Below are 15147 nucleotides of genomic sequence, written 5' to 3'. Positions count from 1 at the left end.
AATAGAGGCGTATAAACAATGGGCAGCTCCCAACTCCCTCCCTCCCCCCCTCCCCACATATACACACCACACACATGCACGCACTCACACACACACACTCATGCACACACACACAGCCATAAAAGCAACAATTCAAAGGAACAGAGGGGAGGGGGCGATAAAATGACCACCCCTCTCCTATTCCCACTAAATTAAACCTTCGGCCATTTTGGCAAGCGGTGGTAATCCTGGGGCAACTCCGGTGTGTCCCTTTAGAAAAGGGGTTGCAAGATGTCCAGCTTTGGGAGATGGGCAATTTGCTGACGACCCCCCGCTTTTGGCAAAGTTTCGCAGGGGAGTCTGTCAGTTGCAGGTAACGGGTCTTCCCCCCTCAGCCCACCTTGTGTCTTTTTGGCCCCTTTCCATGTGCACACGATTCCAAATTAAAACCTTCCCCGGGATCGATAACCATCACAAACCACCCACTTGAATCCATCCATCATCCCAAACAGAATGTATAAAATGTATCATTGATGCATTAGAATCTCCCATCCCGTAGTGTTTGCCGAGATTCAAGGAGGTTACAATGTAACTCGTTTGGACTCGACTTCTTGGGTTACTGCAGAGGTCATCAGCAACTTTTTTTTAAATATATATAAACTACCAAAAGGAGAACAGGGCAACCGGAAAATTTGCGGAGCATTTATTAATCGAAACTTTAATCGGAACTTGCACTGTTTTACATCACATCCAGCTCACAGGTTAGATACAACATTCAAGGAAAATTAACTCGCATGTCTCGAGTTACAAGCACGCACGTATTCTATCACATGCACTCCCAGTTACACATTGCCTCTCTCTCTCTCTTACAGACACACACACACACAACACCCCATATACACTTGTACTGAAACACTCACTCTCACACTCATGCACACACTCACAAAAATGCTCCCGTAAAAACAAACTCTCACACTCATACTCTGGAATACAAGTCACCCAAAGAGCTAGGATCAAAGACAATCGTATTCTTAAACGGGCACAAAACAAAGCCACGCAGTTGCACATTGGTTTCCCAATCGTACATTTAAAATAAAACACGTTCATTCAAAATCTCAAACGTGCACACACTCTTCCAAACCACACATCCTGAACACACGAGGTGAGCTGGAACTTTTCACCGATATCTGTGAATCGCGGCTGTACCGTGTCTCATCCCATTGATCATTCTCCCCTTCCCTGCGTTAACTCGGAGCTTTGATGACATTAAGATCTTGAACTAACTTTGAATGGATGGGGGGTGGGGTGGTAAAGAAGGACTCTGTAGCTGCTATTGACAATGCCTTGTTACTAGATTTTCCCCGATAGTCCACATACCAACCCCGACCGAATCTAGCGTTACACAGTAACAGCCTGTCGGGGGGGGGGGGGGTAGTCCAGGAAGAATTTTCTCTCCAGTTTCGTTGGCTGCAAGGTGGTCAATTGGTCAGTCCGCTCAGGCCTAGGTCATTCGCAATTGTAGCCCCTTCACGGCACATTCCTTTTATATTTCAGGACCTCCCAAGCGTCGAACTAACATCTCGACAAACTTTGATCTACCTCAATCTTGTTCAATATTAAAATCCGCAAAGAAAAGGGGAACCCGACAATAAACCTAGTGTGTGTGTGTGTGTGTGTGTGTGTCACGGAGTCATGAGTCTTTATAGGAGGCTGCATGCGAGTGTGTGTTAGTGTGCATGCAGATGTACACGTGAGTATGTGTGATTGAATGCATACGGAGATAGCGTACATGAATGTACACGAGCGGGTTTGTGTAACAAAGTGCGTGAGAGAGAGCGGGTGTATTAGAGCACGTGTAGCCGAGAGTGCGTGAGGGAGACACTTTTCGCTGGAGAATGTGTGGGAAGTGTGCGCACTTTGGTGCAAAGTGTGTGTGAATGATGGAGCGACGGAGGGTGTGCAACAGTGTACCCAACTTAACAATGGGATAGGAATTTGAAAAAAAAACAGGAAAAAAAAAATCAAACTTGAGGTCGACAATTATTTCATTATTTAAAGATTCATTCACAGATCAACAAATGTTATAGGGAGGGATGCTTTTTTTAGTTTTTTTTAAAACAAACGATCTAAAATGTTTCCACCGAAAAACAACCTTCTGGATTATCAATATGTTTAAAGGTTTGAGGGTGCGGAGTATTGGTGGATTTAGTTATAGTTTCATGCTTCAGATTGCTTATCATTCGATTTCTAAACTGGGAAGTGTTGATGTTGGAGAAGGCAAGCGGACGGTGTTTCGGGGAGAGTGGGGTTTATTTGAGCTCTCAGTCCAGCTTCGGCCTGTGGACCCGCGGCCTTAAACCATCACAGAAGTCCCCCCCACCCCGCCCTCTCCTCATTCACTCAGGGTCATTTGGACGTACAAAATAAATTCATGTCTCATGTATGCGAATTATTTCTTTTAAATATATATATATATATTTCATAACAAATCGTTTAAGGAAACTTTTTCCAAAATTAGGAGAGAAAAAAAAACACGTTTTAAATAACGAAGTTGATTTAAATATCCACAGATTGTGGCCTGACCTCTCGTGACTTAAGGGATATTGTAATGTTAATGTCACTGAGAAGGCGGGAGTCAAAGCAGGTTAAGCGAGTTTAAAATTACAAGTTAAACAGGTTCATTGGCGCCCAGATATTTTACCATCGATTTTCACACGCCGAATAAAGTAGCATATTTGTTAATGTATTAAAAAAAAAAACGGAATCAAGAAAAATATCTTGTAAAATTCCTACTGGGCATTGATCCGTGAAGGACCGGGGTCGGTCAAACTAAGAGTGTTGTCGGATTATCACAGGGTCCCGCTGCTATCTGGGGAGCCGGACGCGGTGCAAACGGGATTTAATATCTATCATTATAAAGATTGATTTGTTTTCAAATCGACACACAAAGCGATCGAAATCAACGATCCTAATCGATCCGAGTCCTTTCCTCCACATCGATTTTTCACGTCGCCCCATCTCCACCACCCCGAGGGCTGCGGGATATTTAAAGGTTCCGACCAAAGCCCAATCTCTGCAGGTCAAATCTTATCGGCTCGTTCATTTCCTGTGGGTCTCAGGGCTGGACAATGGCAGGAATTCGGATTGTGCGGCCAGGGGGCGGACACTGAGACCCACTGTATACAGGCCGCGGGACTGCAGAGAAACAAGCTGTGTATTCACCACGTTCTTAATAACAAACAGACTCTTGGTAGCCAGAAGGCAGCTGACCACAACAGCCCCCTCCCTCGGGAAACACTGACCACAACAGCCCCCTCCCTCGGGAAACACTGACCACAACAGCCCCCTCCCTCGGGAAACACTGACCACAACAGCCCCCTCCCTCGGGAAACACTGACCACACAGCCCCCTCCCTCGGGAAACACTGACCACAACAGCCCCCTCCCTCGGGAAAACACTGACCACAACAGCCCCCTCCCTCGGGAAACACTGACCACAACCTTCCCCCTCCCTCGGATAAAATTGACCACAACAGCCATCCCCCACCCCCGAAAAAACTGACCACAACACCCAACCCTTATCTCGGAAAAAAATGACAACAGCCCCCCCTCCTCTAATAATCTGACAACAGCCCCCCCCTCACTGAAAAACACGGAACACAACACCCCCCCCTCAGAAAAAAGCTGACAGCCACAACAGCCCCCACTCTCACAGAAAAAAATACTGACACAGCCCCCCCCTCAAAAAAAAACTGACCACAACTGTGCCCCTTCCTTAGAAAAAACTAATAACTGTCCCCCTCTGACGTCACTGTCCACACACACCCCCCTCTCCTGTCCAAAAAACGCTGACCACAAAATCCCCCCTCCCTGGGAAAACCTGACCACAACAGGGCCCCTCTCTTGGAAAAGACTGACAGACAACCGTCCCCTCCCTCAGAAAAACCTGACATAGCGTTCCCCCCCCCACAAAAAAAACAAATAACGGTCCCATTCACTCCAGTACCACTGTCCACAACAGTCCCCCTCCCTCGAGGAAAACTGACCACAGCAGTCCCCCTCCCTCTGATAAACTCTGACCATAACAGCCCCCCTCCCTGATAAACCCTGACCATAACAAGCCCCCTCCCTGATAAACCCTGACCATAACAGCCCCCCTCCCTGATAAACCCTGACCATAACAGCCCCCCTCACTGTCCTGACCAACAGCCCCCCTCCCTGATACCCTTCCTGAAAACTGACAACTATCCTCTCCCCCTACAACATCATTGCCCATAACAGCCCCCCCCCCCTGACCCAGCCCACCCCACTGACCACAAAAACCTTACTTCCTGACCACTACTTCTCCCCTACCCCATTGTCCCGACCAAAATACTGACTAAAATACTGACTGCACCCCCCTCCCAACACAGTGACCACAGTCCCCTCTCCGACACACTGAACACAATGCTCCACATCCCAAACATTGGTCACAACTCCCTGACCGCCAGTCCCTTTCAGACACATAGCCAACTATAGCCAGCATGGACCCAGTCATATAGGCAGACCGTTAGCCACCACACCACCCAAAATGCTGACCGCTAGCCCCTGCCTGAGCAACGTTCACAAATGCAGACAGACAATGTCCACCACTCCATGCCAGGAACCTGATCTCCCCCCCCCCCCCCTACCCAAGACCACCGACACTGCAGCCCCCATCACCCTTAGAAACACTGACTGCCACCTCCTCTTCAAAAACACAGACCACAACTCCCTTTCAGACACTTTGACAAACTACCATTGGCCTGAACAATGACCACAAGACTGGTCATTCACAATGACCACCACACCCCTTCAAACAATGTCTACTTCCCCAGGTCTAAATTAGGTCTGCAAATGTGGTCACACGCACTCAATGGCCACTACCCACATTCAGACTAGTTTATGGTTATATACACACCAGTGTGCAATCCAATTCCTTGTTCACGTGAATTTTACAGCGTTAATAACATACATACAGTCAATAATAAATAATAAATACACGTGCAAAATAGCAGAATCGTGCAAGGCTGCAGTGCAATGCAAAGTAATGCAAAAACTAAAGTACAATAATGAAATAACTGAATGTTATTCTGTGCAATAGCCCCAATCAAAATATTGGCCACAGTTCCTTGCCAGCAATATTGACCAAAACATCATCTTCAGTTTAAACCTGCATCTAGTTTCTTCCTCCACACCACTCAGGAATGTTGACTGACCACAAAACTCGAACAGAAGCAGTCACAAATTACTGAGATAATTCAGCGGGTCAGGCAGCACCTCTGGAGAACATGGATTGGTGACGTTTCGACCCAAAATGTTGAGTGACCTGCTGAGTTACTCCAGCACTTTGTGTCCTTTTCTGAAAACCAGCATCTGCAGTTATTCATTTCTACATCCATCAGAAGCAATGACGACAAGTTCTTGAAAACATACACTGATTACAACACTCCCTCCTCACCAAATGTTAACATTACCCACCAACCCAGAGAGAGAGAGAGAGAGAGAGAGAGAGAGAGAGAGAGAGAGAGAGAGAGAGAGAGAGAGAGAGAGAGAGAGAGAGAGAGAAAACAGCCACAGCAGAGACAAAGACTTCAAACCTACACCGGCAACACTGACCAAAATCCCCAAGTGGAAAATGCTAATAATCCCCAGGCTAAACTGTCCAGAAACCTATCCCTAGGAACACACACAACAGTACACAGACACAGCATCCCACAACCAGACACACACAGACAGACACACAGACAGACACACAGACACACACACACAGACACACACACACAGACACACACACACACACACACACACACACACACAAAAAACAAATGCTGATCCTGACACAGACTAGAAACCTCCGTTCTCACATCAACTTACCAGAAAACCTGAGCTCCAGCAAAATGAAAAGTAATGGAGGAACTCAGGAGGCCAGGCACCATCCATGAAATGGACTTTTTGGGTTGGAATTCTGAAGTAACGCCTGCATTCGATTAACAAGCCTTGAACACCACAACCCTCGGAACCATTGACCACAATTCCTGCCATAGATGTAGACCACAAACCAGCCATTCGCAACCAATGTGTTTTATACAATTCCACACCAGAAATATGGACTACAAACCCGTGGCCATAAGAAAATGACCATAATCCTGTCAGCGAGAGAGAGAGCAACCAAAATACCACAAAAATCATCGACTACAAACCCCGGCAGGAATTTTAACCCATAGCTGCAAAAACAATCAAAGACCAAGAACACAAAGAAAGGCCCTTAAAAAAGATTGGAAACCCCTGGCTAAAAAGATCCTTGCTAATATCATTCATGACAACTCCCACCAGAAGCACTGCACTGCAATCCCCATCGAAGACCACGACAGACCATCACTCCAAAAACACTGAACATAAACTCTGCCAGACATCCCTGGGATCACCCCCGCCCTCTCCCTACCCCCCTCCTATAACACAAAAGTAGAACATTGGAAAAACTCTGATCGTCAATCAGCATTCACAGAGGCAAAAGGTACGTCGACATTACAAGTCGACATGGAGACCTGCATCAGGACTGAGAGTGAATGGGAAAGGTTGCCAGGCTATAGCAGTACGTAGAGGGGGGGGGGGGCAGTTGAGGCTGGTAGTGTTCTTGTCGAGTCCACACAAGATTAGAAGTTGTTCAGCTAGAGCATGATGGTGGAAACAAGGCCGCGATGTGAACGCTCTTTCCTTGACCCCAGGCTGGTAGTTGATCAGTGGAAATGGATGGAGAAAAGAAGTTGGGCAAATGGAACTTAATGGAGAAGAGGAATGGGAGGGATGAACCAAGGGAAGGGTGAATGTGTGTAGGGGAAGAGCATGGGAAGTGTGGGTGACTTGAAATTGTAAAATTCAACACAGTTCAAGAGTCTCGACCTGAAACAACACCTATTCCTTTTCACCAGGGATGCTGCCTGACCCACTGAGTTACTCCAGTTTTTTATGTCTTTCTTCAATACGAGTTGAAGGCTATCCAAATAGAATTACAAGCAGTTCTTCTTCGAATTTGTGTTCAGCCTCTCAGTAGCAACAGAGAAGGAGATGGACAGACAGATCAGTGGGAAGTGGGCAGGAGAGTTCAAATGACATGCAACCAAAAGCTCAAGATGCCCATTGTGACCAGAGTGCAGGTATTCTGCAAATCTATTGCCAAGTCTATATTTGATTTCATGAGTGTAGACGAGGTTACAATCTGATTGAGTGGTGGCAAAAAAACAAATCATAATAATAATACAATATTTATTGTCATTTGAACCTCAGTGGGGCTCAAACAAAACTCTGTTTCTACAGCCATACAAACAAAAAAACAATTCCTACTAGACACACAACCAATTTAGTTCACACAAACATCCATCACAGTGAACCTCGTCCTCACTGTGATGGAAGGCAAAGTCTTTACTCTCCCCTGCTCTCCATTTTTCTCCCAATGTTGAAGCCCCAGGTGGGCAATGGTAAGTCCCTCGGCCATTTTAGGCCGCGCCGGGCGATGTACGGCCCCGCTCCAGGCCCAAAAGTCACAAAGTTGGAGCCCATGGCAGGCGTTCGAATGTCCTGCGGCCATTAAAGCCGCGCCGGGCGATGTACGGCCCAGCTCCGGGTCGTTCCAATCCCCGCGACACGACATGCTCTCAATGTTAACAATACCAAGGAGCTGATGTAGAAACAAGAGCTGCAGAAGCTGATTAATACACTGATGATTGACTTCAGTCAGGGAAGCAGAGGGACCATGCACCTGCCTTCATTGGCAAGACAAGCAATGGAAAGAGTCAACAGTGAGGTTGATAGATATACACCAATCTGATCGTCTGACCTGGGCCCAGCACGTTGATACAATCACAAGTAAAGTTCTCCAATGCCTCTACTTCCTCAGAGGTTTAAGCTGACGGGTTATGACCCAATACCTCCGCAAGTGCACAGTAGAGAGCATAGCAACCGGTTGCATTGTGGCCTGGTTTATATTTGAATGCTCAAGAATGACGAAGGCTGCAGGAAGTGGAGGGGGTTGCCTGGTCCATCACATTATTGACCTGTCCACTTTCTGCAGGAAACTATAGGGATCTACAGGAAGCACTGCCTCAAGAAGAGAGATAATATCAAAGTCCCCCACCTCATTGGCGTTGCTCACTACTACCATCAGGAAGAACCGCTTGAGAACCGTTACCTCAAACTTCACGAACAGCTTCTCCCCATCAATCATAAGAGTTTTGAACCATTCTGCGCAACCCTAATCATAATTCTACCTCAACGCCTCAATCCTACTGAACAATTATGGACTTTGCTCTTTCATGATCTAGTTTACCTAGAATAGCAGCAGATAATTCACTGTAATACTTAGTGTTGTTTGCTTCCAATGTGTCAGTAGATTTTGTAGCAAGTTCGAATTTCATTGTTCCAGTTCACATCCATACATATGACAATGAAACTCTCTTGACTCCTTAATGCAGCACAACAGGTTGGAAGAGGCACAACTATACAATTCCCTGCAGAAACACAGGCCAAAGTTTCTCCGCAGGAGTCATCCACTCCAATCCCATGCAAGAATACTGCACACATAACGAAACAGAAACACTACAGCCGCTGTCCCACAATGCGAGTTTACTCAAGAGCTCTCCCTAGTTTAAAAAAAAAAAAAAAAATCAAACTCGTGGTACTTCATCACGAGTATTTTTTTACTCTTGGAAATTTTTCACACTGTTGAAAAAACTTCACGTGTTTCCGAGTTTTCCCCGAGTACCTGCTGTTAGCATTACAAGCCGCTACGAGACATCCACGAGCTCCGACGTACCCGCTACGTACTTACGACGAGTTTGATTTTATTTTAAACTCGGGAGAGCTCTTGGGTAAACTCGCATCGTGGGACAGGGCCTTAACCACAATTCACAGCCTCAAGGACATTATCAGAAACCCTCACCCTCACTGGAGTCATGGACTACAAACCCCATGACAAATAATGACCAGGAAACAACTCTGTGCCCCCAACTATCCCACCAACAGCCCCCACCTATCCCACCAACAGCCCCCACCTATACCACCAACAGACCTGTCTCCAGAACCCTTGATTACAGTCTGCCCACCAGTAATACCAAGCACAACCATCTAGTGACAATAAATTCCCATTCCAAAGACCACTGCAGCTCAACATGAAGCACTAACCACAACCCCCCCGTCTTAAATACAGATCAAACTCCTGTGTCAGAAATACCTGCTAATCAACCCCACACAATAGACAATAGACAATAGGTGCAGGAGTAGGCCATTCGGCCCTTCGAGCCAGCACCGCCATTCAATGTGATCACGGCTGATCATCCCCAATCAGTACTCCATTCCTGCCTTCTCCACATATCCCCTGACTCCGCTATTTTTAAGAGCCCTATCTAGCTCCAGAAAGCATCCAGAGAACCTGCCTCCACTGCCCTCTGAGGCAGAGAATTCCACACTCACCACTCTCTGTGAGAAAAAGTGTTTCCTCGTCTCCGTTCTAAATGGTTCACTCCTTATTCTTAAACTGTGGCCCCTGGTTCTGGACTTCCCCAACATCGGGAACATGTTTCCGGCCTCTAGTGTGTCGAAGCCCTTAACAATCTTATATGTGTCAACAAGACCCATTGACTGCAACCAGTAGCATATACCACTAACTACCCATCAGAAACATTGACCCATAATGACCACTCACTCCAGAAATACTGACCACAAATCCACTCTTTGGACACACAGTTCACAAACCTTCTAGCAAAAACAAGGACTGTGACTCCCTACCCTGAACACAGACCACAAACCTGCAACCAGTAATAGACGCAAAATGCTGGAGTAACTCAGCAGATCAGGCAGCATCTCTGTAGAAAAGGAATAGGTGCAGTTTCGGGTCGATTCGCTTCTCTCGACTCAAAGCGTCACCTGATCCTTTTCTCCACAGATGCTGCCTGAACCACTGAGTTAGTCCAACATTTTGTGTCTATCTTTGGTGTAAACCAACATCTGCAGTTCCTTCCTGCACATTATGCCTGCACCTGGTAATACTGGGCAACTGGGCCCCTTCACTGTCCATCTTTAAATCCTCCCTAAAAACTCACTTTTATTCACTGGCTTTCGACACTGGCTGAGACATTGTTCCTGTTTTAGTGCTTTTAATGTCTTTTAATTTTTACTGTTTTTATAGTCCTGTCGTCTTAATGGTTTTAGTAGTTTGTAATAACTTTTTGTTGACTTCCCATGTACAGCACTTTGTGGTAACTGATGTTGTCTAAAAGTGCTTTATAAATAAAGTTATTATTATTATTATTATTATTATTATTATTAACAAATTCCCATCCGAGCAATACCGACCAGAGACACTGACCACGAAATCTTGCCACAAAAAAACCCCCATAATCACAACTTTCCCCACAAGGAAAAAAAATCAATACAAATCCCACCCAAAAATCATTCGTTGTAATCCCCGCATAGAAATACAGATTGTAAACGCAAGCCCGGTGACAAAGACCATAAATGTCCCTCCTAAAAACACCAGCCAGAAAAAAAACATAGTGAAACACTGGCCATCAGCAACATTTACTGAATACCACGCTCCAAATTCCAGACAATGACCACAAACCCCTCAGAAACACTATTCATTGCCACACATCAAGGAGTATTGACAATAATCCCACATAAAACTTCACAAAACCCTTCCTGTTCTCCAAAGATGCCGCCTGACCCTCTGAGTTACTCCAGCATTTTGTGTCTGTGCCCTTCCATTCACCCTCTAACTGGCCCACCTCATCCTCACCTTCTCACAAACATTCTTATTTTTCCTACCAATCGCCCACCTTACAATTAGCTTTTTTTCCTTCACAGTTCTGACAAAGGACCTCGAATAGAAACATTAACCGTTTCTCTCTCCACAGATGCTGCTTGACCTGCTGAACATTTCCAGCATATTCAATTTTATTTCCGTTTGCCAGCATTAAAAAAAAAAAAAATTATTGATGATAAACACATCCTATTAAAATCTGCCACAAGCCCCTCCCCAGGAAATTGACCACAGTCCCCACCATAAAAACATGACTTATCTTCTTGAAAAAAACTGAACTTACTCTGGGAAGGTGAAGTCAGAACTATCACCCTAGAATGTAAACAGCCTGAAGAAGGGTTCTGAGCTGAAACATCACCTACTCTCTTTCTCCAGAGACAATGCCTGACCAGCTGAGTTATTTTAGCATTTTGTGTCTATCTTCGGTATAAACCAGCATCTGCAGCTCCTTCCTACACAATGTAATTATTGACTCATTCTATACCTCCCATTGCCTCAGAAAAGCAATCAACATAATCAAAGATATGTCCTACTCCATTCATAGTTCCTTCTCCCTACTCGTTTGGGTAGAGATACAGACATTTGAATACATACGACAGTAGGCATAAGAACGGCTTTATCCCCTTTGTGATCAGGCTTATGAACAGATGGTAGGATACCATTCTATTCACCTCTACCTCATTAGGGACATTGGACTTTGTCTACGGAACTGATGCGCTACAAAGCTGAAAACGAAACTGTGCACTCTGTATCTTCCCCTTTGTTTTATCCCTTGTACCAGAGATTGAAACAATTGTATCTATGCATGGTATATCTGATCTGTTCAAATAGCATGCAAAACAAAGCTTTTCACTGTACCTTGCAGCATGTGACAATAATAAACTAAACCTCTCTAGGGAAATCCCTCTATATCTTCAATCCAAAACTACCTATTTCTTCCCAGTTGCAGGCCTGGGAACAGGGTGGAGGTGGACTAGTCAGTGGTTCTGGAATGGTAGCAAAATAACACTGACAATGTCTGAAGCAATGCAAGCAGAAAGTGATGTTAGTATGTAGACAAACAGCCAGATTATATAAATGAGAAAGAATTGAATGTTTCTAAACATTTTTTTTTCATTAGTTGATTAACATTTATTTATCGAGGGGGGGGGGTAGATGTTATTTGTGAGCAAGGTTGGTCAGCTAATGTAACCATAATGTAAACTGCAGATCTGAATGGCCGGAGTGTGGGGAGCGCCTCCTAGCATAGGTCTGGAAGCATCTTTAGAAAATTAAGAGAATGTTAACTGGGAAAGAGGGAAAACAATTTGGTCTTCAGTAGCCTGTTGAGGAGTGGATGTGATGGGTAGAACAAATGGACAGCGCTGTGGCGCTGCTGGTAGACCTGCTGCTCAACAGCACCAGAGGCCTGGGTTCAATCCCAATCTTGGGAGCTGTTTGTGTGGAGTTTGCACGTTCTCCCGTGACCACATGGATTTTACTCCTGGTGCTCTAGTTTTCTCTGACATCCCAAAGAGGTGCGAGTTCGTAGTTTGTAGAAACAAAGAACTGCAGTTGCTGGTTGATAGACAAAAGGCACAAAATACTGGAGCATGTCAGCAGGTCAGGCTGCATCTCTGAAGAGCACGGAAAGATGACTTGTTAGGTTGAGACTCTTCTTCAGACTGGACAGGTGCCATTTTGGGTCAACACCCTTCTTCAGACTGAGGAAGTGTCTCGACCTGAAATGTCACCTATACATGTTCTCCAGAGGTGTTGCCTGACCTGCTGAGTTACTCCAGCACTTTGTGTCCTTTTGGGATTGTCGGTTAATTGGCCTCTTAAAAAAAGTTGCCTGCAAGAGGCAAGGAGTGGATGAGAAAGTGGGATAACCTAGAACTAGTGTGAATGGGTGATCAATGGTTAGCATGGCCTCGGTGGGCCGAAAACCAGTTTCCATGTTGTATCTCTGAAACTTACACTAAAACAGCAGTAGAACTCGTAGGTGAGGGGGAAAAAATGAATGAATGCGACAGTCAGAATCAAATGATGCATCTTTGTCGAACAGAGAGCTCTAGAATTATTTAACATCAATGACTCTCCACCCTGCTGCATCGTTTCCAGGACTGAGCCTCTGAAGTGGCACAGGTGTAGCATTATGGTGATCCTCACTTGTATCTAGAGAACACAAATTCTGAATGAAACGCCAAAGGGCAACTCCTGAGCAATTCTACCCGCACAGGAAACCGGTCACAATGAACTCATGAAACGCAATCGCTGCACAGTATTGCATAGCAACATCAAACTCCTCAACTTAGAACAATCTACCTTGTTACCTGAATGCTGGCTCACATTGTCACATGCTCCTATCACCCACCCAACATCTGCTCACCTCCCTTAGTTCCTGAACCAACAACGCTGCTATTTCACAAATGTTCAATTTTCCCCATCCCCATCATGAAGCTCTTTGTCAGTTTTAGAAGCTTGGGAAATCTTGGTTCTCAGCCAGTGTTACCTTCCAGCAAATCACCAATTTCCATCCTGCCTATATTGCCATGGCATCTTCAGTTGCCGAGAGCCAATGCTCTGAAATTCTTAAACATCACTGACATTTCACCTCTCTCTTCCATAATATAGCTTCCATGAGCCTCTCCCTTGACCAAACTTTTGGACACCCATAGTAAACTTTCTTCATGAGGTTCAATCCTCCTAAGAAACACCTTGGGACTATCTACAGTGTTAAAGACAGGGCATTATTGTTACAGTTCTGTCATGAGCTCACCCATTATGGTCGGTCATCTCTACTATGTCCACATGTTTAAATATTTCCTTGGTTTACTTTCTCATTTCCTTGCTACCTCCAGTTCCAGAACCACACTAGTGCCAAACTTTCCAATCCACATATTTTGGGCTCTTCTGCATTCCTCACCCCTTCTCGCTCCATTATTAGCAGTGTACGGCTGCCCCAGTCTCAAGCTCTGAATTTTTCCTCCCGAAACCCTGGAATATTTATGCTATGTCCACCCATTCAATCATCCTTAGTGAAGTCCGGCTTGAAACTCACCTCTTCGACCAAGCCTATGGTCTGCCCTTCTTTGCAGCCTGCTCATCGTCTCCTCGCCTTGGCCGTTTCTGTGTCTGGAATAATTCAAAGTTGGTGTGACAGGTGATTGAGGAGGTGTCCAGGCCAACCTAGTTAAATACAGAACAAGATTAGAAATAAAAGAACCAAGAAATGATGGACATATTCAGTGCCTGAAGGGTACACAGTCTTTTAATTACAAGGTAAGCCAAGCCTGAACAAAACAAGTTGGAGGCCACAGTTGTGTCCATTGCAGTGGAACAGGCAATGGTCAAGTGAGATACGTGTGGTCAATCTCTTACCTTCCAGTCTCTTCAATGACAGTGTAGGACAAAAAATGCTGGAGTAACTCAGCGAGTCAGGCAGCATCTCTGGAGGACATGGGTCAGGACTCTCCTTCAGACCCCAAGTCTAAGGATGGGGAAAGATTACCTATTCAGAGAGGCTGCCTGGCTCTTGAGCTGCGCCATTTAATGTGTACTTTAAAGCACTAACTCCTCTTTCTCGTTTCTCATCTCTAAACTGCTTGCTCCATGATGACTCAGACTGAAGGGGTGACCCGGGGGGGGGGGGGGGGGGGGGGGGGGGGGGGGGCGAGCCACAAAAGGGGGGGGGGGGGGGGGGGGCGCTACCACATACTGCGGCAGGCAGACAATAGGACTATTTGGAGAACTTTTGTTACTTTGTCGGTGCCAGAAACATGGCAACACTTGTGCGTTGCCTAGGTAAGGTCTGCTGTATGATTTTACCAGGTTGCATGCAAAACAAAGCACTTCACTGCACCTAGCTAGGTACATGTGACAATAAAGTATCATCGAATCATTGTCTCTTTTGCAAATTTAAAACAAGAACAATAGAATCTTACAACCTCGTGCTGGTTCTTTGAAAGAGTAGTCGGGTTCTGTAGTTCACAACACTGTACCCACCTACTCTGTTCTAACAGCAAGGCAACAGCTACAGCTGTTTTAAGTTTTAGGCCAGTTCATTACAAAATCATACCTGATCGAGTTACCTTGTTTTTGCGAAGGAAGGATGTATACTCACATAAACAAGCCAGATTGATAATTGTATTTATTCGTTCTAAAACCTGGTGCGAGAGCTTTGCTGATTACAAAATAAGGTGCATATCAGTAGGATCTGTACCAAATTAATTTGATATGACACACAATATTGACAGACACACAATATTATCCAATGGTTAACAAAAGGCTTTAGGTCATGCTTTTGATTTCAGCGTTTCTCCAGGTGTTGCTTCTTCCCTTTCCAGAACACTG

At 45.3% G+C, this 15147-nt stretch overlaps 1 protein-coding gene across 2 annotated transcripts in view; it reads right to left on the bottom strand.

Annotated features, from left to right (window-relative positions):
• The window catches only part of LOC129709823 (protein lin-28 homolog A-like), a 63492-nt gene extending 49576 nt beyond the window's left edge, over positions 1-13916 (bottom strand). Inside the window, exon 1 of one of the 2 annotated variants that reach the window (XM_055656432.1) lies at positions 13856-13916. In XM_055656432.1, coding sequence (XP_055512407.1) covers positions 13856-13901 — 46 coding nt within the window. In that variant the 5' untranslated portion in view covers positions 13902-13916. Of the gene's footprint in view, positions 1-1185; positions 1322-13855 lie in introns of those variants that run through there. The other variant, XM_055656431.1, reaches the window with a different exon arrangement.
• Between the last annotated feature and the right edge of the window lie 1231 nt (positions 13917-15147).

This window comes from Leucoraja erinacea, chromosome 26, assembly GCF_028641065.1.
Source record: "Leucoraja erinacea ecotype New England chromosome 26, Leri_hhj_1, whole genome shotgun sequence".
NCBI lineage: Eukaryota > Metazoa > Chordata > Chondrichthyes > Rajiformes > Rajidae > Leucoraja > Leucoraja erinaceus.
This window is presented reverse-complemented; position numbering and strand designations above follow the sequence as displayed.